Raw genomic sequence first — 24,041 nt, 5'->3', positions numbered from 1 at the left:
GAGTTGCCTTGCCGGTTTTGCTGCAAAACCATGGCACTTCCCCTGTGTCCTGCAGCCATGCATGAACCCCTTCCTTCCTGAGCTGCCCCCAGCTGCCGGCACACCAGGAAAGATGCTGTCCCCAACGCCACCCACTCTTGGGCATGCAAGGGTATGAGTGGAGGTACGTGGGGGCAGGTCCCTCTCCCCCACGCTCCTGTTCCCCCACCTGAGCAGGCAGGCACTGACGGGCAGCCTGAAGGGCCCAAGATTGCAGGGGGTGGGCACGGCGTGGGCAGGTGCTTATCACCGCTCTGCGCCCATTTGCAGAGGGTGAAAGCAAAAGCAGAGAGTGCAAGAATGAGGAAATGTCCCCGCTGGCCCTGCTCGCTCCTGCCAGTGTCCCTGCGGCTCCCCCGGCTGCAGTCGGTGCTCGGGCTGGGTGGGCTTTCAGAGGAGGAGGGAAGGAAAGCACTGCTCCACCTAACACCAAAACGGGTACCCCCCACCCATACCAGAGAATCAAAACCATGAAACAGGAGTTTGTTTGACCTGAAACAAAATGTTTCATCTTGTTTGTTTGCTTTTTTCCCTGACTGAAGTCAGGTTTAGGCTGACTTCCTTTTTCATTCAAGTTCATTTTTAAATAACAAAGTGAAAAGCAATGAGGCTTCGTTTTGAACCTGCCAAGGAATGGTCAACTTCTAAACGCTCCCAGAAGGAAACAGGAATATTAGAAAAGCTTGATATTAACTCTTTCATTGTTTTCAAAAGAAAAAAAAAAATCCCCGAATTTTTCTCTGCTAGCCCTGTTTGTGGAGTTTAGCCAGGGTGCACAAATACTGCTGGGTCCACAGATCTCTTGTTCTGTGTGTCTGTATTTGCATTTTGTCAGAGAAGAAGGGGGTTTCAGAGCTGAGCGCCTCTGCCACCTCCCCAGGATGCCCAAACTGTGGCACAGGTAGAGCCTCTCCCTGGGGCTTTGCTGTAGCAGAGGCAGTCGGCGCACAGCGAGGACGGAAGGTCCTGAGCCCCACGGATGCAGCGCCGGGGCTGGGAGCGGGGGACAGGTGAGTCCGGCCGAGACTGCTCATGCAAAGCAGCCGCTTGCAATGGGAGGGAGCCGTGGGCGGTGCGGCCACGCTGGGGCTGAGCAGAGCCCTGAGCTGCTCCCTGACGCCGTGCCCGTGGGCAGCCTCGCCGGCCCCTGTTTACTGCAGAGCCAGGGCAAAGGTGGTGCCTGGGCGTACATGCTTCCCCTCGGGAGCCGGCGGTCTGCCGGCGTGCTGGGCTGTTTATAGCATAACTCCGGGTAACTCATTGACCTCCGTGCCGGCGGCTCTGCTGGGAAGCGGAGGTTCCCAAGATGATAAGCCGCTCTTGGAAGAAATTCCTTTCCTCGTGCAAGGGAGTGGCGGTGCTGGCCACGCTCGCCCGCCTTGCAAACACGTACGCAGCCCCGTGCACACGCACGGGCGCGCGCCGCGTCCCGGCGCCGGCAGCGTTCCCTCGGGGGACCGGGCTTGGAGAGATTGGAGCTTCATGGTCAAGAGTTCTCCGGGAGGAAAGCGGTGCTGGGGAGCAGAGCAAGGGGCCCTGCGCAGGCGTGTGCGGAGGAGCAGGTCAGTACAGTCACTTGCACCACTCTGCCCTTGCAGCCGCCGTGCTGGGTCTCTCGCTGGGTGCCGGTTGCATGTCTGCGCCCTTCGTCCCCAGCTGAGCAAACACAGCCAGGACGCGGCGGTTGCAGGTGGCTGGGGTGGTCCAGTGCAGGGACACGGCTGGGTAAATCCAGGTTAGGGCAGAGAGTTTGCATTTTTCGTCCCGGCTGAATTTGAGGCTCAGACCCGGTGGTCATGAGCACACCGGGGAAGGATAGGTTTGGTTTGGGTCCTTCGTACCCAGAAACTGATAGGAGAAGGACAGCAGAAATCACAGCAGGCACACTGGATTTAGGAAAGCGGATTTGGTCCCGGGGAAGGGTGCTGCTGCGTGACAGCCCTGGAGACCGACAGAGTCTGCAGCAGCTACGTCCCCCAGACAAAGGGTGCCCAGAGAGTCACCCTGCCTCCCATTTCGTGCCCCGGGAAGGGAAGTGTGGCCGGCTGGCGTGCTGCCTGCAGAGCCTGCCCGGCTGGCATGGCTACACCAGGTTTACAAAGGGAGCAGAGACCCTGGAGAGCTGGCACAGGCAGAGACCCCCAGCCAGCACAGGCTGAGACCTTCAGGAAATTGCTTCTGTACTTATTAGGACCGGGCTTTTGCAGGGAGGCCAGGCTGAAGGCTTCAGCAGCAGCAATGGGGGCTGTCCAGGGGAGATCCAGGGGTGGTAAGCAGTGGGGTAGGGAGTGGAACGGAAGGTTTTTGGGTTGTTGGCCAAAAGGAAAATTCCATTTCAGGTCAAACAGGAGGTTGATACCTTTGCTTGTAGAGGTGTGGGTTTGGTCACTAAGTTATCTAGGTAAACTTAAGAGCAAAATGAAATTTCAAAACCACAAAGGAAGACATTTTTATTTAGGAAATGGAACATAACATTCTGTTGATTTAAAAAAAAGAATATTTTTTTCCCCTGGGTAGAAGAATTTGACACTAATTGGTGAGCAGGTATTGCTAAAATCAACAGCATTCTGAGTGAAGCAAAAAGCTTTGTCTGAAAACACCTGCCCTGTTTGAGCACTGACCACTTTGACAACACGGGCCCAAAACAGCAACATCTTTCATGTAAAGGTGTGCCTGACTCCATCACAGAAACCTGGGCTGTGTGCTCTGAGTACAAGCAGGCTGAAACCTGTGCCTGAATCTGAATTTTCCCTCTGGTTCCTGCACCTTCAGAGCATCCCTAGGTTGTCTGGGAGAGTTTTCTAAATGTGGAGCTTTCCAGGGCCGGCATGCAACAGGAACAGACAGTGTCCTTGCCACAGGGAGAGCAGTGCCAGCCTGTCCCAGCAGCTCACCTTCGTGCAGGTCCCCGCGGCCACGCCGCTTTGCATGGGAAACATCAGCTTGACTTTAGCACGCCAGGAGAGAGCTGCAGCTCTTTGCACCCTAGCGTCTGGGGCTCAGGAGGGCAGGTGGGCTGCAGTGAGGAGGATGAGGAGGATGGTTCCTTCTCCAGGCAACCCCAATATTTTGACATCTGATTTCTCCTGATGAAGACTAGAAATCCCCACTCTTTCAGTCTTCCCCTGGGCAGGCAGGCTGGTGCCTGGCCAGGACTCCACAGGAGCATCGCTCAGTGCAACCCTCCCTGCAAAGCCCTTTTGGTTTGACTTCACTTTTGTTAGAAGTTTCCCAGCCAGCTCCATGAACATGGACTCCATCCTGCCACAGCCTGTCCCACAGCTAGCTACTCCTCATGCTTTGCTTTAGGGGTATTGCAGTGGTGCCAGGCAGCCCCTGTCATGGCACAGAAATCTGTCTGGTAAGAAATTATTCACTGGAGTAATTACTCACTACTCTGGAGAAGCTCAAGGCCTTGTCATGCATCGGGATGCAGCCTGGCTGTCTGTGAGAGCCAGCAATGCTCCTGGAGCACACCACAGCAAACAAGTCACTGCTGTGGTGGCACTGGCATTGTCTGGTTGGTGAAGTAAAGGTCCATCCCTAAAAGACCTTCCTATCTGTGACTTGTCTCCCTAGACCTTTTGGTTTTTATTTTGCAGGGGCTGTGTTGCTCTTCCCCAGAGATGCTCTGTGGACATCCGCCACCCATAGCGCAGTGAGACCACACAGCCAGTCCTGAGTCCTGGTCCTGGAGGCCGGGGAAGGTCAGAGCGTGTGAATGAAGAGGGAATGAGACACCATCCTGGGCAGCCCAAGGGATCCCGCACAGCAGCCGAATCGGTCCCTCCTGGTGTTTGCATCTGGGCTTCAGACAATTCTGCACTCGCAGATGAGACGAGCCCTGCTAGCCCCGCAGGAGCCCACAGTGTCTGTGCTTGCAGAGAACTCACCCGTGGCTTGCCTGGACGTACGTCTGCTCTGCTGAGGTTGGTGTGGAACAGGCGGTGCTGCCAGCTGCCCTCACTGTGAAAGAGGGAGAGCGTCGGCTGGGTCGGGCGGGAAGGTGGTCCAGGAACGGCTGCACAGCCAGCCCCGGACGGAGGACGCTGGACGAGCCCCAGCGGGGCGTCCCCGCAGGTGAGGCAGGGGCTTTCAGCGGTGTCAGGAACAGGGTTGCCTTTGGAGGTAGGGGGAGATCAGCGTTGAAGCTTTCCGCAGGGGCCAGCTGGAAGCTTGGGCGGGCTCAGCAGACCGTGGGGCTCCCAGTGCCGCGGCCGGCGGGAGGAATGAGAGGAATGTGCCACGTGGGCTGGGCGACACACTTCCAAAGGCAAGGGCGAGAGCGGAGCCCAGGGCAACGGCGGGGCCAGCACAGGGCAGCAACGCCAGTCGGCAGGATGAGAGCCCCCCAGAGCGCTGCATCCAGCTCTGCGGCCCCCAGCACAAGAAAGACATGGACCTGTCAGGGAGGATCCAGAGGAGGGCCATGAAAATGACTGGAGGACTGGAACCCCTCTCCTAAGAAGAAAGGCTGAGAAGAGAAGGCTCAGGGGAGGCCTTGTTGCAGCCTTTCAGTACCTAAAGGCAGCTTATAAGAAGGATGGAAAGGGGCTTTTTACTAGGGCCTGCAGTGACAGGACAAGGGGCAATGGTTTTAAACTGAAAGAGGGTAGATTTACATTAGATATAAGGAAGAAATTCTTCACTGTGAGGGTGGTGAGGCACTGGAACAGGTTGCCCAGAGAAGCTGTGGATGCCCCATCCCTGGCAGTGTTGCAGGCCAGGTTGGATGGGGCTTTGAGCAACCTGGTCTAGTGGAAGGTGTCCCTGCCCGTGGCAGGGGGGTTGGAACAAAGTCATTAAAGGTCCCTTAGGTGAATTCAACTTACCAGCTGTCTGCTGGAAATACAATACAGCGGAGAGGACACAGTTTAGGAGGTTCCTGGAGTGTGTGGAAGAGAACTTCCCCTGACACAGTGGGTGAGGGAGCCAACTAGGGAAGGCACCCCACCGGACCTGTTGTTTCCGAAAAGAGAAGGACTTGTGGGTGATGCGATGGTCGGAGGCCGTCTTGGGCATAGTGATCATGAAATGATAGAGTTTTTGATTCTCGGAGAAGTAAGGAGGGGGACAGCAGAACTGCTACCTTGGACAGTACCAGAGGGCAGACCTTGGCCTGTTCAGGGGCTTGGTTGACAGAGTCCCTTGGGAAGCAGCCCTGAAGGGCAAAGGAGTCCAGGAAGGCTGGACATTGTTCAAGAAGGAAATCTTCAAGGCAAGGAGCAGGCTGTCCCTATGTGCCAAAAGACGAGCCAGCAGGGAAGAAGACCAGCCTGGCTGAACAGAGAGCTTTGGCTGGAACTCAGGGAAAAAAAAGAGTTTATGAACTTTGGAAGAAGGGGTAGGCAACTCAGGAGGACTACAAAGATGTCGTGAGGTTATGCAGGGAGAAAATTAGAAGGGCCAAAGCCCAACTAGAAATTAAACTGGCTACTGCTGTAAAAGACAATAAAAAATGTTTCTATAAATACGTTAACAACAAAAGGAGGGCGAAGGAGAATCTCCATCCATTATCGGATGCAGGCAGAAACATAGTGACAAAGGATGAGGAGAAGGCTGAGGTACTTAATTCCCTCTTTGCTTCAGTCTTTAATAGTAAGACCAGTTGTTCTTGGGGTACCCAGCCCCCTAAGCTGGGAGACAGGGGCAGGGAGCAGAATGAAGCCCTCATAACCCAAGGGGAAATGATTAATGATCTACACCACTTAGGCACACACAAGCCTATGGGGCCAGATGGGATCCACCCAAGGGTACTGAGGGAGCTGGTGGAAGTGCTCACCAAGCCACCTTCAACCGTTTATTGGCAGTCCTGGCTAACTGGGAAGGTCCCAGTTGACTGGAGGTTAGCACATGTGATGCCCATTTACAAGAAGGGCTGGAAGGAAGATCTGGGGAACTGCAGGCCTGCCAGTCTGACCTCAGTACTGGGGAAGTTATGGAGCAGATCGTCTTGAGTGCCATCACGAGGCATGTACAGGACAACCAGGCGATCAGGCCCAGTCTGCATGGGTTTATGAAAGGCTTGACTAACCTGATCTCCTTCTATGACAAGGTGACCCACTTAGTGGATGAGGGAAAGGCTGTGGGTATTGTTTACCCGGACTTCAGCAAAGCCTTTGACACCATTTCTGACAGCATTCTCCTGGAGAAACTGGCTGCTCATGGCTTGGACGGGTGTACTCTTCACTGGATAAAAAACTGTCTGCATGGCCGGGCCCAAAGAGTGGTGGTGAATGGAGTTAAATCCTGTCGGTGGCCAGTCACAAGTGGTGTTCCCCAGGGCTCAGTATTGGGGCCAGTTCTGTTTAATATCTTTATCAATGATCTGGACGAGGGGATCGAGTGCACCCCCAGTAAGTTTGCAGACAACACCAAGTTGGGCGGGAGTGTTGGTCTGCTCGAGGGTAGGAAGGCTCTACAGAGGGATCTGGACAGGCTGGATTGATGGGCCGAGGCCAGTTGTATGAGGTTCAACACGGCCAAGTGCCGGGTCCTGCACTTGGGTCACAACAACCCCACGCAATGCTACAGGCTTGGGGAAGAGTGGCTGGAAAGCTGCCCGGCAGAAAAGGACCTGGGGGTGTTGGTTGACAGCCGGCTGAGTACAAGCCGGCAGTGTGCCCAGGTGGCCGAGAAGGCCGATAGCATCCTGGCTTGTATCAGAAATAGTGTGGCCAGCAGGAGCAGGGAAGTGATTGTCCCCCTGTACTCGGCACTGGTGAGGCTGCACCTCGAATACTGTGTTCAGTTTTCAGCCCCTCACTGCAAGAAAGACATTGAGGTGCTGCAGTGTGTCCAAAGAAGAGCAACGAAGCTGGTGAAGGGTCTAGAGCACAAGTCTTATGAGGAGCGGCTGAGGGAACTGGGGTTGTTTAGCCTGGAGAAAAGGAGGCTGAGGGGAGACCTTATTGCTCTCTACAAACAACTACCTGAAAGGAGGTTGTAGTGAGGTGGGTGTTGGTCTCTTCTCCCAAGTAACAAGTGATAGGATGAGAGAAAACGGCCTCAAGTTGTGCCAGGGGAGGTTTAGATTGGATATTAGGAAAAATGTCTTCACCAAAAGGGTTGTCAAGCATTGGAACAGGCTGCCTAGGGAAGTGGTTGAGTCACCATCCCTGGAGGTATTTAAAAGAGGTGTAAATGTGGCACTTAGGGACATGGTTTAGTGGTGGGCTTGGTAGTGTTAGGTTTATGGTTGGACTTGATGATTTTAAAGGTCTTTTCTAACCTAAGTGGTGCTATGATTCTAACCCCAACCATTCTCTGACTCTGTGCCCATCGCCTCCGCCTCGCCGGCAGACAGTGCCCGGTCAAAAGGCGCATTGTGCATTGTGGCTGGGGCTGGGGCCGAGCCGCGGGGCCGAGCCGCAGTGCCGGCGGGGCAGCGAGCAGCGCGCTCACCCCTGCCCGTGCAGCAGCAGCCCGCCGGCTCGCGGCTGGTGGTGTTCCTGGACATATGGGCTGCTGCTTGGGGACTCCCTGGCACCAGGACCTGTCCCTGGGGTGCACAGGTAAGCTGTCTGTGGGGGTGCCACGGCTCTGCTCTGTCCGAGCGGGGCTGTGAGACCTGCGGCTGCAGAGCTCACCCCACTGACGGGGCCGCTGGGGAGACTCCAGCACTGAGCATCGGCTGCCGTTGGCTGCTTGCCTGCCTTTCCCAAGATGGCCACTGGTGTCCCCTCCTCTTGCTGGGCACTTGCCGTGTCACTAGATTTGGGTGCGTGGGGAACGAGGCGGGGCATTTTGGCCAGGGAGGGGAGAGGATGACTCAGGGGGTTGCTTTAATCCCACGCTGTTGGCTTTTCAGGAGCCCCCTTGCCACCCCTGTCTGCTGCCACTGCTGCCCAGGAGCACCCCAAGCATGGCAAAGCTTGCAGAGCCCATGGGGTGCTGCCAGTCCCCAGGGCACGATTCCCATACTGGTGTGCTCAAATGAGCTAACGGGGCTGTGCTAACGGGCTGGAGGAGGGAGGTGGCTCAGGGCCAGCGGCTGTGGCCACGTGTCCCCCGAGAGAGACGGTGCCAGCGGGTGCCACGAGCGCCTCAGCCCCAGCTGCCAGGAGTGCAGCTCCGAGCACCGGGACCCGCGCTCAGCTCTGGGCTGGGGCTGTTTCCTGCCCGCCATTACAAAATATTTCAGCACCGGGGAGGTAAATGAGTCACTGGCACGACTGGGAATGACTCCCCACCAGCAGTTTCAATTGGTCTCTTGAAAAAGCTCCCAGTTCCCTTTCTGAGCCTGGCCCAAACAAAAATAAACACTGAATCAGCGAGTGCTGCGGGGAGCAAACCCATTTCTCCTCTCACCCGAACGAGCCCTGGCCCCTGCCTGGCTCTGCGAAGACCCACCAGCATGCTTTGTCATGCTGCTGGCAGAGGTGGCATGAGTGGTGTCCGACCTGCCGTCTCCTTCAGCACATCATATGGAGACCCCTCGGGCAGGGAGCATTCTGCCGGGGGTCTGAACGCTTCTCCCCACCACCCGTCTTCCCCAGGTGAAGAGTGTGACTCCTGCTGCCCCCACTCGCCCGTGCTCCTGCCCCCCTGGGACCGCCTGCAGCGCACCGCAGCCGAGCGCCGGGGAAAATGGTGGCGGGAGAAGACCATGGCATCAGGTACCCATCCCTGGGGAAGGGGGACCCAGCCCCTGCCCACCGAGCACTGCCGAACCCAGTGGAGCCCACTGGGGTCTGCTGGGATGCAGGGAGAAGAGGAAGGGAGGGAGGAGTGAAGCAACCGCCAGGCAAGCCCAGCCCAGGCAGGAGCCAGCTCAGGTTTAGCTCTGCCTCCGGCTCGTTTCAATTCCCCATCTCTGTTTCCCCCGTGTGTGGAAGGGGACGGAGTTGCTGGATGAAGTCCTTTGTTAAGTGTGTTCAAATCAGCTGTTGAGAAATGTAGAGCCTTTTGTTTCAAAGAAAAGCTCATTCATTACATGTCCAGCCTTGGGCCATTCTCTTCTACTGCTAACTATAAATAAGGATTATAATTCTGCGTGCAAATAGCAGTTTATTTGACTGACTAGCAAAGCTGGCTCAATAAAAAGAGCTGTAAAGTATAGTTATGGTCACAGAAGTGACTTACAAAAGCTGCTGCACGTTCCAGCTCCAGATCTCTGGGTACATGTTTGTCTTACAAATCCAATCTGATTACTGACAAAAATTGGTTTTTAATCTTATCCCTCCACAGCCAATACAGCTGTGGAAGAGCTAGCTGGATTTTTATATGCCTCAGCCTTCATTAACATAATTACCAGCTAAAGTTTCAGCTCCTGAATCCTTTATGGCAATAGTTGACGATGTGTAAAGCAGAGAGAATGCAGCTTGGATTTCAGATACCGACCAGAGCAGGCAGGGGAGAAAATCTCATTTTCAAATTGTCAAATTGATGAGCAAAGAGTTTTGCAAGCCCTTGGCTCTCCTGCGCTGGGGAATTGTTCTCACTCTGAGGTCTCCTCCAAAAAAATCTCTGTGTCACGGGGTCATCCTTCTACCAGATCTGCTTAGTGACGTTCTGTCTCAAGAGCAAGGAGGGAAAGTCCCCTCACATCAAGGTCACTCCCATGGATCTTGCCTCCAACCTTGAGCATGATTTTAGGGTGATACCAGATTTGCACAATCCCCAGCCAGATCTGCAGTGCAACCCACGGGCTTTGCTTTCAGGTGGCGTGGTTGGGCAGAATATCCTAGACCTCTGCCACAAAATTTGACAGCAGCTCTTCTGTGTCCTTCCTCCTTGCTAGGTAAGGCTGGGGCATCAGAGCCAAGCAACCCTGCTACTGAGGCAGCAGAAGGCTCGCCAGACACCTCCTTGGTGCTGCTGGCTGTCACGGAGGGATTTCCACCAGGTAAGATGCTGCCTTTGGCATCACCCAGATTTCCAGTGGTTGGATGTAGCAAGGTCTATCACTGCAGCTAACTGACCCCCTGTCATGCCTTGAGTTTCTCATCTTTGCTGCTGAAGGGGGATGACGGGCTGGGTTTGTGTTGTTTGAGCATCGCAACCAGGCGAGGGCTAGAGGCGCTGGTGGGCCTGGCTGCAGGGAGGCAAGTGCAACGGAGACAGCTCTGTGTGGCACGGAGCTCCTTCTCCCCCTTAACCCTGCACATTTCCTTTTCAAGAGATTTCGCTTTTCTTCTCTGTTGAGAGCCGCTCCTCCCGGTGCCTCAACTCCCAGCTCCAGGAAGCAGTCAGAAAGAAACTGTGGGCCCTGGAGAGTGATGACAGAGATGTCTGTGCCCTGTTCAAGGTAGGAGCCCCAGCCGGGTGGGCAGAGCATGTACTGGGACGTTCCTGGCACGATGGGGTGTGTGATGGGATACCAAACCCAGCCAAGAAAGAGAAGTTCCTCCAAGGCCACTGCAGGGTGTGTTCCTGTACATCGGGACTCTGTAGGGGACTGGGATGTTGGGAGAAATGAACTGGTAACAGGTGAGAGGCAGATGCAAAGCTAAGCCTCGTGTCAGGAGCCTCATATTGAAGGCTCTGAGCCGCCTGAGAGATCGTGCAGATAGCCCTGGGGTGAGTCTAAATAGTTGGCATTTCACAGGGCTGGGATCACCAAAGCTGTGTGCCAGACTCAGGTCCCTGATGGAGGTGGCATCTCTGGGCTTGCACAGGGGTTCTCAGAGTACTGGGCTTCATATAGAAAAATCACTACAGGTATAGAGATGTTTCCTGGACTGAGCTCTCCTTCCCTGCTGGTTTTTAAGGCCCTGGCCCCTCAGGGCTCCCTGCAGAGCTTCCCAGAAGACCTGGAACAGTGCAGACATACTAGTGCCAGCAATAGTGAAAGGAGAGCTTCTCCCTGGAGGCACAGTTACTGCTTTCAGCCTCAGAGCTGCAATTTGGAAGCTGTGCCTGTCCTGACTGAACATTAACCCACGTGTGGTATGGTTCAGGTGTCTGGGTTTCAAAAGCACAGTGGTTCTGGTGTGCGCCACAAGGAAAAAGATTTGGAGGAGGAGATGGAGCTTCTTCGCCCTCCCACTGCTGCACCATGGGGAGTTGTCACCGCGGGTACTCCATCCCTCCTGGCTGAAGGACTCAGCTGGCTGCAGCACCCTCCCCTTAACCCCAGGCAACCAACTCGCACAGCTTCGGTCTCGATGCTAATGAATGAATGCCTAGTCTCATTCCAGGGTCTAATATTATTCCCACACTGACAAAGACGACCCCCATCAGAGTCCCAGGACTATCCCTTAATCTTGCTTTGTCTTCCATGTGTAGGAACTGTCAGCCAGGCTGGTCTGTATGCAAGCACAGGAGGATCGGTTCCTCCTCACCTTCAGAACCCTAGAAGAAGTCTGGAAGTTTTCCACGTATCTGACTTTAGGTAATGTTTTCAAGGTGTGGGAGATCTAAACAGACAATGTGAGAAGCATTTTTGGAGAAGGTGTTCTTTGACACCAAAAGAACAGTAATGTAACGGGGTGGACAGATGAAGAATATGAAATAGAAGACCTTGCTGTCCGTCTACAGATTTATGAAACCACTGTCTGGATCAGTGAAAGATACCCAGGAGGATGCCTTTTGGGTAACCCCTCTATTGCATTTTGGGGATGGAGACAGAATTAGGGGCTGTTGCCTTACAGCGTGGTTGCAGATGGCAGACTGGGAAACATCCAAACAGCACTTCATCCTGTGCAGTGACGGAAGGTGCTAACACTGCTTTCCCTCTTGGTTTCTTAGGGTATGTGGGCAGCTGCCTGGAGCAGCTTCTCTTTGACCAGGAGTACTGGCTAAATTGTGCTCTGATGGAGGACACAGAGATCAGAGTTACTGTGGATGAAGATCGCTTGGCCACCATATATATGAGTCTGCTACTCCAGGAAGGTGAGAAGGGACTGCATATGGAGGGACTTCCTCAAAAGCATCTCAGCAGGGCTGTGTTGTAGCCCTGTGCTGGGCTATGTCTTGCACTGATGCCATTGACCGGGGCATGACTCTTTCTATCTGCAGGTAACTTTTTTTCCAGAGCAGTGCCTGGTGTCTGGCAGCCGGAGCAGGAGGGAGAAGAGAGCCTACAGCTCTGCAAGAATGAGCTGATCCATGTGAAGAACGTTGGAGAGGAGTCCAAGTGGGAAGGGATGTCCTTACTGACGGGTCAGCGAGGCCTGGTGCCTGTGACAGCTCTAGATCCAATACCTCGCCCATTTTACCAGTAAGTAGACTGGCCAATTAATAGGGCTCAAGCCAAGATTCTTCACTGATCCTGATGCATGAGCTGGCACCAAGCCTGGGGTGAGAAACTGCTCTTGCCTCTGGCAATGGGCAAGAGATACACAATTTTGTGAGGATATACATTACGCATAAAGGCAACCACTGGAACCAATTCAGATCCGGTTAATGGGACAGAGCAAGGACATACTTCAGATATCATTCTTGTATGATATTGATTTAGGTCATACATGCGATTATTTGTAATTTACAGGTGAATAACTGGGAGAAAAAGCATAGCCCAAGACTTAGGTAATGCCAGTCAAAGTGGGGCCTCATGTTGGACACCTGGCTGAGCCTCAAAGGCACCCGCAGCTCCTCTTGTACTCACATGGTGAAATCCTCCTTAGAGCCTGGCAAATTTGTCCTGCTCTTACCATGCAGTGTGAGGCGCAAACTTCCTTCCATGCCCAGTAACACCACTACAAGGAATTACTGGACTGGCCATGCTGGCCATGCTCCATAGTATCCCTGGCACTCCCAGGGGACAGAACATCTGTCCTGCTTGTGTGGGACGAACCCCGGTGCTGGCCTGAGGACAGGACTGCTAAGAGAGGACCAGTGTGGCTCCCCTTTGCCTTGCAGGTGGTTCCTGAAGAATTATGCTGTGGGTTTTGGCATCTCCCAGGAGATCAGTGGGACGACCTCCCAGTCAATTGGTGAGTGATACCTGTGTAATGCAGCTGCCCATCCCAGGGAAGGGCACAGCTCTTGCAAACCTGGGTTTGGCCACAAATGCAAAGGGACCATCCCTTGTTATGACAATGACACTCTATTGCAAGGTGCAAAAGTTTTAAATAATTAGGTTCCCACCAGTGTGCACATGAAACCTGTGCCCACCATTCACCTGTTAGCCCTAGGCCATTCCTGCCTGGACATGGGCACTGTACAGAGCATGCTGGACATGGGAGGTTACTGCAGGTGTGAATTTGGCATGTGGTGTGATGGACATTTGCACTGTTATAGATTTCACTCCTGGCAGAGAGTTGAGACAGTGCAGCTTCTGTGAAGCTCCATGTTTCCAGCCACCTTCCCTGCTGCAGCTCTCAGAGGTTTCAGTCTTTGGCTGTGTGGTGCTTATCCATGCCTCTTGTATATTTTATTATAATCCTCTTCTCAAGAAGGAACTGCAGAGATCTGAGTCCGAGAGCACAATAAATCTTGGGGGACAGAGAGGCAGCCTTCTCAAGCTGAAATCATGGTCTCTCCTTGCCCAAGTCTTCTCCAGCGAGAAGTTTTAATGGTGGCCTCACACTGAAATGCCCTTGTTTGCCTTGGTTTCCCAGTCAAAGGCAGGTGCACAGCCACAGAGGACCACAGAGGAGCAGCATGGGATGAACTGAGTTTCTCCAAAGGAGACAGCATAGAAGTCATCGGCTTCTTCATTCCAGGACTCCCGTGGTTTGTGGGCAAATCCGTCAGCAGTGGGAGCATCGGCTTTGTCCCAACCCGATACATAAGTCCCGAGGCTTGCGAACCTCTGTAAGTTTACTGCTACCATCTAGATTAAATTAAATTTAGGAGAAAATGAAGGGAAGACTCCAAGTCCCAACTCAAGGCTATGTGAGAGTCCAGGGCAGGTAAATTGCTTTGCAAGGCCTTCATAGAGGATCCATTTGAGGTCTGTGCAGAAGCTTTGGCCAGGGTCTGCTGCCAACAGGCTGCAGGAGTCTCTGCCCAGACAAAACAATCGTATTTCAATTGCCTCAGGTGATTCTTGGAAAGGAACAGATCTGGCCCTGGGCTAAACCTGACTTTATGCTAAGGCAGCCCAGGACATCTGTGTACCAGACAAGCTGGCTTCACAGTTCCACCTAGAAATGTTCTTGACTTTGCAGCTTTGTCTGAGGGGCTGTGAGTCTGGCAAAGGTGGGGAGAGTGGTCACTGCCAAGGAAACGAAGTCCTGCTTTGCTTCTTTCTGCCCCATTGCTTTCTGTGGGATGTTGAGGCAGAATGACCACTGACACAGTTCTTCACTGAGCAGAATTAAACACCCTCCCAAGGACACAGACAAGAGTTGTCTGGGGTGGGAGGGTGACACAACCCCACTCTGACGACCCGGGCAGTTGTCTTTGTTGGTGGCATAAAGACATAGCTCTGGTTCAATACCCATCCAAAAAGGCTTCTCCTCCAAGAGTGTGTGTGGGAGGACAAGGTCTTAACCTGTTGCTAGGTCTGTTGGGCTTTTCTGGATCAGGCTCACTCAAGGTAAGTCTTAGGCAATTTTCTCTGACACTACAGAGAACAGAGAGGAGATCAGATGATGCCCTGTGCTCAGAAAGGGCTTCTGGAGACAAAAAAGACCAATAGGTCCCTCTGTCTGGTACCTGTTCGTTCCTTCATGGAGAACCTGGATCTGAGAGCCCTGATGGGGAAGGTGTTCAGACTCCTGTATGCATCTGCAGCAGAGCTTTTCTGGTGGGAGGAAGAGGAGGGATGGGAAAGCCCATCCCATCCCACAGGACAGCTGTAGAGTCCGGGGATGGGGAGACACTGACTGTTTTCCCCTTATGTCTGCCTCAACCTAGGGGAAAGGGCTTGGTATTTCTGGGCGAAGAAGAAAAATGCCCCCTCCTGCGCATCTCCTGCAATGGTGGCGAGCAGCACTTCACCACCCTCCTCAGTGACCTGGCACGCACTGACATCACCTCTGTGTACCGGCTGGGTGAGTTTCCCCTCTTCTCATGTGCCCAGCCCCATGGCTCCCCATGGAGAGCAATGCTGGGCAGCGTCTAGATAGCTCCTTGCTTCGGGCTTTGCAGGGGAGACAACTGCTGTGGTTGAGACAGCCTCCAAACCCTCTGTCAGCCTGATTGTGGAGGTTGTAGATATGCTCAAGAGCTTGGCCCTGCCACACAGCAGTTTGTAGGGGTCTTCTCTGCTTCCAGGGCAGCTCCTCAGCTGTGGTTCACCCTGGCAGATGCTGCTCTCGCCTGATCCTAGCTGTAGGTCCCTGCCTAAAGCAGGTCCCCTGCTAGCATCTGACCTTTGGGTGTATATTGAGGGGGAAGCACAGCTAAAACGGCAGGTGACATCATCTCCATGCCCATAGCAGGAGCCAGGTCAGGGTTCCTTGGTGCTCTTCTCAGTTTCTCTATGCTTGCTGTGTGGCTTTTGGACCACAGCTGATTTCTCTGTCTCTGTTTCTTGCCTTCTCACTACCTAGAAGCACCATGTGGCCATGCAGGGCTGAGCTTGGGATCCCCTGGGATTCAGGGGACCTCCCAGACCAGCCAGCTCAGGGGGGGTTGAAACTGCAGCTGCATGTGGTGTCTGCGGCCAGAAACAGGCCTGCTCTCCCACACACAGGTCTGGGGTTTAGCAGAGCAGCAGGAGATCTCTATAAGGTTTGAGCACTGTGTCTGCACAATTAACACTGAGCAAGGCTTTGGGCTTTTTGTTTTCTGTTTGTCTCTTTGTGTAGATGGTTTTGAACCTACAGCCATGCTCCCGAAAGTGCCATCAGGTGAGTATGTGGAGGGGACAGAATGGGATGCTTTTATGATGACTTCTGAGGATGAATTTTGACATGGGGAAACATCCCACTGTGGTTTGCCTGTCCCTTCCAGAGGCTGTCCTCCATGGCTGTAAAGATATCCAGCTGCTCCAGTCTTGGGAGGAAATAAATGACTTGGCTACGACTAGCACCTCCGAGCTGTCTAGCCCAGGGAGTGACTCGGCCCCTGCTACATTGGAGGATGTTCTCCTGGAGAAGCTGGATGATTTTGATGATCCCAAGTTCTTTATTGACCTGAATGCTGGACACATGGAAGATGCTGATGTCTTTGACCCCATATTGACCTTCCTTAACCAAGACAGTTATGTGCCCAGTTTTCAAAGCCTCTATGATCTCAGTTTTTCCTTTCTCAACTCCACTTTTTATGGTTTCTCTGATGAGGATGAACTAGTCTTGTACCTTGAGACATCCAGGAACTGGGCCAAGAGGACTCATTCAGTTTGGGCTCATGTCAGGCTCTGTTTCCTCTTGGGTAAGCTCTGCATCAAAAAGGTCAAGTTCTCCCAGGCTCGAGTCTACTTTGAGGAAGCCATGAGCATCCTGGACAGGGGTTTTGGGGACCTGCCCCTGTTGGCTGCATTGCATGTGAACCTTGCCTCCATCTACTTGAAGCAGAATATGAAGCACAAGTTCTCCTCCCTGCTGGGAAAAACAGTGGCCTTGCTTGTCTGCTTACCTGGCCGCTCTTTCAGCTCTGAGAATGAGCTGGAAGTCATGATGTACGTCCTGAGGGAAGCCATTGCTGTGGGTAATGCTCCCTTGGAGGCACGGGTCTGCTTCCTTATTGTCAAGCTCTTCCTACAACTGGGCAAAAATGATGAAGTGCTGCCCTTTACTGAGCATCTTCAATGTCTCAGCACCACTTTACTCAGCCCGGACACTAGTTCTGTGCCACTGGATGCCACCCCCATCTTGAGCTACCTGTATGACAAGAAGTACTTGCCAAATATCGCACTGGCCTCCGCCAGGTTGTTTGTTCCTAGTGGTGTCAAGGGGGCACCGACACCCATTTGGAGAGCTGGTTTCATCCTCCAAAATACTTCCAAACTCCTGGGAAGCCAGCTGGAGAGGAGCAGCATCCCAGCACTGGCTTGTTTCTATCTTAAGCAAGCACTGCATTTCTCCTGCGAGAGCAGAGCTGTGCCCATCCAGAGGACACTGTGTGCCATCTTGTCCAGGATGTACCTCCAGCATGGTGTGTTGGACGGGGCGGTTTGTTATGCAGCCATGGCCGTAACCCTCAGCAGACTGATGGGCGAGGAGGAGGCTTTTGAGTCTTCCCTCTCTTTGGGGTGGATGTATCTCCTGCACAGCCAGCCAGGCCCAGCTGCAGCCATCATGTGGCAGCTCTTGCGCTCTCTGCACGGGACAGACAGCGTGACGCAGGGTGGAGCTGTGCACAATCTCCTGGCCATTGCCCTCAAAGGAGAAGGGCAGGTGCAAAAGGCTGCAGAGAACTACCTCCGGGCCCTGCACAAAGCCAAGGAGACCGGGAACAAGAGAAACCAGGCTATCGCTCTGGCTAACCTGGGGCAGCTGAGCCTCTCGCACGGGGCGAGCCAGCTGTCTGAGCTCTACCTGCTCCAGTCAGCTCAGCTCTACGCTGAGCTCCAGGGCAGCGAAGACCTGGAGATGGAGTTGGTGCGGGTGCTGCTGTGGCTAGCGCAGGCCATGGTGAACAGGCAGAGGATGGAAGACGGCAAACTCTGTTATGAACTGGCGTTGGTTTTTGCCCTGAAGTGGCATAACGTGAGGAGTGAGTACAGCTTTGCTGACGGGAACCAGGGCAGTGTTCGCCTCTGTGCAGCACCCTGTCAGGTCCCTAACGCAGTCCCCTGACCTGTCCTTTTCCCTTCCCTGTACCATGCAGGTCAGCTTCACATCACTGAGTCTCTCTGCCATTTCTACAGCAAAGTGTCCCCCAATCCCCAGGCCTCCATTACCTACCATGAGCACTGGGTATCTCTGGCACAACAGCTGCAGGACAGAGAGCTGGAAGGCAATGTCTGGCAGACCCTCAGCCAGCTCTACCAGGGTTTGGGCACATCTGAGTAAGTCCTGTCTGTGGCTATTAGATGCTGTCAGAGTGGGGTCCCTGCTCACCCAAAGCAAGAGCAGTGGCTTTCCTGGGGTGTCCCTTGAGAGAAGTGGGGAAGGTGTGTGGTAGCTCTAGCTGCCCCACAGGCAGGCTGCTAGGTAATGCGCTGCTGAGATTTGTGAGCTGTCGCTGTGCGGTGAAAAGGGGAACAGTTCAATGTCAACCAGAGCGCCGCGACAGCCAGGCAAATGCCGGGCTGTTAGCTGGGACAGAACTGGGGTCTGGCCAAAAACAGTTTTCCAGAGAGACATCCAGCCTTGATCAGAGGGGACCCAGCGGCAGGGAATTCATCACTTCCATTAGAGGCTTATTCCAGTGATTAATCACCATTCACCAGTAAAAATAGGTTCCTTATCTGTTATTTGAATAAGTCTGGCTTCAGCCTCCAGCCGCTGAGTCTGCCCTCCCTATCTCTGCTGGAATATTTTCCCCAGGGAGGTACTTAAGACCCCGTATCAGGTCACTTTTCAATCTCCCACTGGACACATGCAGGTGACTGATTAGATTAGGCGGGAGGGAAGAGAAAGAGACTTGGACAGACCACAGACTTTCTTCACTCTTTGAAGGTGAATGTCTCAAACAGTGGAGTGCTAGCTCCCATGTCCCAGAAGGACAAATGGGCAGAGGCTGTTATTGACTTGGATGTTAACCTTCCCATGCTATGTCACAGTGAGTTCAGAGGGAAGGTATTTAGGAAGCAGACGCCTGTCATGTGAATGGTGCTATTTAAGATCACAAAGCACCCCATTCCCTGGACTCGAAGGACAGCTGGAGTCCAGCAGGCGAGACACCAAGCAAACAAACATGCCCTGGGCACTGCCCAGTGCTGCCTGTGCCACAGCTGCCTTCTGCAGGCAGCGTGTCCAACCTGCTGGCTCGTCCTCCTGCTTTTCCCTTTGTCCTCTAGTGACCAGGGGCTTGAAAAGTGTCTATAAAATCTTGCACATGTAGCCACAGATCTGCCTCTTTGGCTGCACCCAGGGACAAACAATAGGCAGAGATGTGGTTTTGAGTGCCAGATGCTGGCTGGAAAATGAAGGTGCAAGCACTCCCCTCCTATGCTCCCATGCGTAGCTGGGAGTAACTTTGGGGCTTATTGTAGGGGGGCAAATAGGGTTTGCAGATGACCTGGACAAAACCCTCTTTATCAGCTGAAACAAGCCAGGGTGGGGAGCAGCCCCTTTGGGAGCAGGCTGCCTTGGGGCTGTGCTGAGCACTGGGGTCCCAGGCTGGTCTAAGATTGCCAGATGATGCACACACATGCACTAAAGCATGGAGACTTCCACACTTTTACCAGGACACATTGCTCAGAGCTGTGGCTGTCCATTTGTCTCTAACCTTTGGCAACTGTAGGAGAAGACGGGATTGCCAATGGGGAGGTGTTGTGGTAGCTTTGCAGCTGATTGATTGCTGGTGGTGGCCTGTGATTTCTCCGTAACGGCTTTTTGCCTGTTACCATCACAGGGCTTTGAGACAGTCCCTGGACTGCACCAAACAGAGTCTACGGATCTTCATTGACCTTGAGGAGACTGTGAAAGCAGCAGAGGCCTGGCTGCAGGCAGGAAGGCTCTACTATCTTATGCAAGAAGATGAGCTGGTGGAAATGTACTTTCAGGTATGGAGGAGGTGGCTGCAGCAGTCCCATTCCCACCCTGGCTAGCTGCATTCCCATCACAGCTCCTTGATAGGAGCCTTTTGGGACTGGTAGACCTGGAAGGGAAAGTTCTTATAGGCAGTGTAAACCTGCTGCTGAAAGGAGGAGCTGTTGCCTTACACTCATGCACTATCTGGCACTAACTTCCCTATCTTTCCTTCCATACACTGGGTTTAGAGGATTCTTGGGTGAAAGTAAGTGAATTTATTGAGTAAGGAAGTGATGTAGGAGTGCCAAAGGAAGCTGGAGCTGCCAGGTGACCGGTTCCCATTGAAATACACATAGATAAGGGGGTAAGGTGCCAGGGAAGTACTTGGAGACTTCTTGGAGTAGAAGACTACTGACTTCTTTCCATCTCTAGCATTATTTTATCAGCTGAGCTGCAAAGTGGAAGAGCAGCTCATAAAATCTTAGGGGTCCCTCATTCCAACATATATCCAACAGTGTATCCAACAAAGCACCAGCCTGGACACTTGTAGAGGATGTTCGGGATCCTCACTCTGTTACCCAGAAGCACTTCTGAACTGGTGGGGCTGGGTGACTGAGGTAAACGGTGGTGAGAACAAGGAGAGGAGCCTTACCCATCAGCCACACTAGCCTGCCCCTAAATCAGGGTGGTAGAGGCAGGGAGTTACTGGTACGGGGTGGCTGCTCAGTGACATGGGTGAAATGAATAGATGGCTATGGTGTCAGCCTGTTTCCTAGTGTTCACAAGGGAGATCTGAGGCCCATAACAAAAAGCCATCATTGCCTCCCTGACTCATGGTTTCAGCAGGGAAGCAGGGGCTAAAGGAGGGGTGACTTCCCATTAAGAAGGGCCAGTTGACACCAGATCTCAGCAGGGCATGTCTCAGTCCCTGAGGAGCTCCTTCCCATGCAAGGTCACTGGCAATGATAAGTTGTCATGTGTAAGGAACAATATGTTCTGGCTGGAAGGTGGCACCAGGGCCAAGTGCATAATTGGCACAGATAACTGTTCTTTCCAGAATTTAGCATACCTGCCCTCCCTCCTGCTGGCTCTGCCCTTTCTCTGTATAAGCTGTCCATTCCTCTCATCAATCTTCACGTTGGCTCCATCACACCAATGACAGACCAGGGCCAGGACAGCTGCTGGCCGCACTGTCCCGACCCTAAATCCTGATGCCATTGCATATCCCAGCTGGTCAGTTTGCTGCACTGACCCTGCACGGGGATGCGTTATCCGGCTCCTGGCTCCATCCTTACACACATCACTTGCAAATGCAGCACAACAGTCCCATACACCTGCTGGCCAACCTGTCTCCATGCTGTTTGGAGCACTGGGGCTCACATTTACAATGACTTGGTTTTATTTAATCACACCGATGTCTATGTGCAAATGACTCTTTCCAAATCTCACTCTGGTTCCTCTTCCTTCTAGGCAGCCATTCAGACTGCTCTGAAATGGGAGAACTTCTCCTTGGCCATGGATCTTTATGAAAAAGCAGGTGATACCTTTTTTAATGGCAGCCGAAACAGAGATCGAGCGGTGGAATTTTACAGGGTACTGATCCCTCCAAGCATTTCTGTCCTTGTGTCCCCGCAAGGCGATGGCCATAGGGAGCTTTGTCCCAGGGCTGGCTGCAGCACTGCATGGCCAGGCTGGAGGGATGGAGGGTGGAAAGGGATGGCGTGGATCTGAGTGTGCCAGAGTACAAACATCACTGCAGGGGGGAAGCCTGGAGCACAGATGTATTTTGCAATGGCTGCAGCTCACCCCAGAGATCATTTGGGAGGTGGAAACAGAGTCCTTACATTACAACTCCTGGCAGTGTTAGGTGTGAGCTGGTCACTCCTGGGGACATGCTCAGAGTCAGAATTTCAGGCACCTAAGGAAGGGCAGAGATGTGAGGCTCCAGTTTTGAGAACCACGCTCTGGGATATGAAACTTATTTTCAGGGGAAAGAAGGGGCTAGAATGTGAACCTGCAACACTGAACCACCCCATTGTCTGCCTGCCATGCCAAGCGGTTGGTCCATCTCCTGCTCTATCACCGCTCCGTGGGCAGTGCTGTACGTCCCAGAACAGCCTGGATTCACTATTCTCTCTCCTCAGGGAGGTGCTGTGCCCTTGGCCAGGAAACTAAAGGCCATTAAGACAGAGCTACGGCTGTTCAATAAGCTGGCAGAGCTGCAGATCGGACTGCAGGGCTACGAGAAGGCCCTGGAGTTTGCCACACTGGCAGCCAGGCTGAGCATCAGGGTCGGTGAGTGATGCACACCCGCAGGGTACGGGGAGTTACTGGCTCCTGCAGATGGGGTTGCCTTTTGGGATGAGAACAGCCTGCTTGTGAAAGGGGGATCTCCTGCTTTCATAAGGCTGCTGGACCTATTCTTATCCTAAGTGTTAACATCTTTTTAAGGCCACTTCCCATTTTAAGCTGCATGACAGCCACATGGGAGTGCTCTGCCGTGGTGGTGGTGGGACCGGCTGAGCAGAGGGTTGTTGCTACACCAGAGCACGGGAAGTCTGATGAAGGCACAGGACTGAACAGTTCCTCCCTGTCCTAGCTCTTCTGATAAACTCATCCCTTCCCATTGCAGAAATAGTTTGAATGGGCAAAATGCCAGCACAAATGTCTGAGATGGATCCAGTCTTGTAATAGCCCTTTCCAGCACCCAAGAAATCCCTTGGTTGAATGATATGCTCCCTGGGCAATCTGTCCAGCCTTGGTATCAACAACCCTTCCCATGGCACTGTTTTCTCCGAACCATCTTCAAACCCAGTGTCTCCTTATGAAGATAACCATGGCCCCAGGCTGTTGAGCAAATGCATCCCCAAGCAGCTCAGCATGCTGGGCTGGGGATGTATTGTGAACACGCTGCAGGCTGACTGTATCAGCAACTCTTTTCCAGGAGATCAATTGCAAGAGCTGGTTGCATTCCACCGCCTGGCTACAGTCTACTATTTTCTGCATATGTATGAGATGGCAGAAGATTGCTACCTGAAGACACTTGCCTTGCATCCCCCCTTGCTGCAGTGCTCTGGAGAGGCCCTGTACTACTGCAAGGTGTATTGCCACCTTGGCAACCTCACCCTGCACAAACTGAAGGTAGGAAACCTTTCCATGATACTGTGTTGAGTACTCTGGTCTTGACAGAGAGCTGGAGGTGGAGTATCTCATCTACTGGCAGAGCAGCCACACACATAGACAGCTGCATCCTGTGACTCTCCATCCTGTCTGCAGCTTTAGAATAAATGCACACAATGCTGGCACAACCAGGTTTGGAAGGGGGAAAGGCAATTCGGAAAGACGTGCTGGCACTTAGCTGCAACTATATAGAGCCCATTGCAATGAAGTCAGGTGTCACTGGGTTCTGCCTGGAACCACCGGTCTCTGCTCCAGCTCCCTTATACCCTGTGACCTTCAATTAAACCGCTTCCTAATGCCTGGCCTGTCGTTTACGGTTAGGATGAACAGGATGCAGCAGCCTACTTCCTCCTGGCCCTCGCCGCAGCGACCGAGCTGGAAGACCAGGAGCTGCAAGGCCTTATCCGCGCCAAGCTGGGTGACATCCCCGGTGCCCCACGGGGGCCCGAGGGCACACCAGGCTGTGCTACATACCGGCCCAGGTGGCTGAGCGAAGGCGGCCGCATCGTCTGACCGACCCGTCATCCCCGGGGACTCCCGTGCGAGCTGTCAAGCAGCGTCGTGCGGTGCCGCTGGCACAGGTCCACGTGCTCTCCAGAACAACCGGCCCAGGAGAGGTCTTGCGCCACATCCTACGGAGCTGGCAGCGTTTGGTCTTCTTGTCCCCGACAGGCAAGGGACCAAGCACTTGGGACCCTGCCCTCATTTTTTGGGAGTAAGGCTGTGCACCGCAGCCCAGGCGGCACGTCAAGGCTGGGTATCCAGGCAGGATGAGGCCCCGGCAGCGGTGCTGGAGCGTGCGGTGCAGCAAGGCTGGGTGACAGATGGCATTTCAGCAGTGCTCTACCCTGCCTGTGATGGGCACAGGAGAGTGCTGCCATGTGCCTGCCTGTCCCCCCAGCTGCCCCACACACCTCAGGTCCCATGGGGCAGCTTAGCCTGACCCAAATGTGTTTTAACTTGAATAGCAACTCCTTTATTTATTCCTATCTGGTTTCTGTCCTGTCTGCTCTGCGGAGGCCTGTGACCCATACCTCTGCAGAGCCCGGGGCCTCTTTGGTACAAAGCACCACCAAAGCTTTTGGCAGTGAGGCAGAATTGGGGAAATGAAAGGGGCTGGTCAAGCCTCGCCTGGGGACAAGCCCCATATGCAGGTGGGTGGCTGCTCGTGGGGGAGGCAGAGCCCACCCTCACCCCAGCCCTGCCATTCAGCCTCAGCTCTGGCACTGGAGCAGCTGGGGCGGCCTCTTCTGCCCCAGAGCCCATGTGCACTTTCAGCACATAAAGCATGAGAACGCTATGGGTCCCGCAGGGGAAAAGAGCCGTCAGTCCTGACCCAGCCCTGGCTTTGCAGCCCAGCACCCTCCTCAGCCTCTCTTCTCCAGGCTGCAGAGCCCCGCGGGA

At 53.7% G+C, this 24,041-nt stretch overlaps 1 protein-coding gene across 4 annotated transcripts; it reads left to right on the top strand.

Moving 5' to 3' along the window:
• Positions 1–1,156: 1,156 nt before the first annotated feature.
• On the top strand, positions 1,157–23,626 carry SH3TC2 (SH3 domain and tetratricopeptide repeats 2). Of its 4 annotated transcripts, XM_052772031.1 has the most exons (19): positions 1,500–1,601; positions 3,642–3,968; positions 8,538–8,657; positions 9,782–9,886; positions 10,161–10,288; positions 11,269–11,374; positions 11,731–11,874; positions 12,001–12,202; positions 12,844–12,917; positions 13,545–13,740; positions 14,788–14,924; positions 15,684–15,725; positions 15,829–17,532; positions 17,647–17,827; positions 19,339–19,489; positions 20,928–21,050; positions 21,602–21,752; positions 22,402–22,598; positions 22,959–23,626. In XM_052772031.1, the coding sequence occupies exons 3-19, from the start codon at positions 8,648–8,650 to the stop codon at positions 23,148–23,150; spliced, it is 3,843 nt and encodes a 1,280-aa protein (XP_052627991.1). In that variant the 5' UTR covers positions 1,500–1,601; positions 3,642–3,968; positions 8,538–8,647; the 3' UTR covers positions 23,151–23,626. The 4 variants fall into 4 exon arrangements, with proteins under 4 accessions (XP_052627988.1, XP_052627989.1, XP_052627991.1 ...); XM_052772028.1 differs by lacking the exon at positions 3,642–3,968 and having other exon boundaries at positions 1,157–1,601; XM_052772030.1 differs by lacking the exons at positions 1,500–1,601; positions 3,642–3,968 and adding an exon at positions 7,458–7,553.
• Positions 23,627–24,041: the final 415 nt, after the last annotated feature.

The sequence above is a fragment of the Harpia harpyja genome, chromosome 20, assembly GCF_026419915.1.
Source record: "Harpia harpyja isolate bHarHar1 chromosome 20, bHarHar1 primary haplotype, whole genome shotgun sequence".
In the NCBI taxonomy this organism is placed as follows: domain Eukaryota; kingdom Metazoa; phylum Chordata; class Aves; order Accipitriformes; family Accipitridae; genus Harpia; species Harpia harpyja.
The sequence above is the reverse complement of the archived record's forward strand: the minus strand, read 5'-3'. Positions and strand labels throughout refer to the sequence as shown.

Excerpts from the sequence above, each read along its gene's own strand:
- SH3TC2 (XM_052772028.1), top strand. The coding sequence starts at position 1,346 with ATGATAAGCCGCTCTTGGAAGAAATTCCTTTCCTCGTGCAAGGGAGTG. Across the intron at positions 13,741-14,787 it reads CCCGAGGCTTGCGAACCTCT|GGGAAAGGGCTTGGTATTTC; the intron begins GTAAGTTTACTG and ends GCCTCAACCTAG. Across the intron at positions 14,925-15,683 it reads CACCTCTGTGTACCGGCTGG|ATGGTTTTGAACCTACAGCC; the intron begins GTGAGTTTCCCC and ends CTCTTTGTGTAG.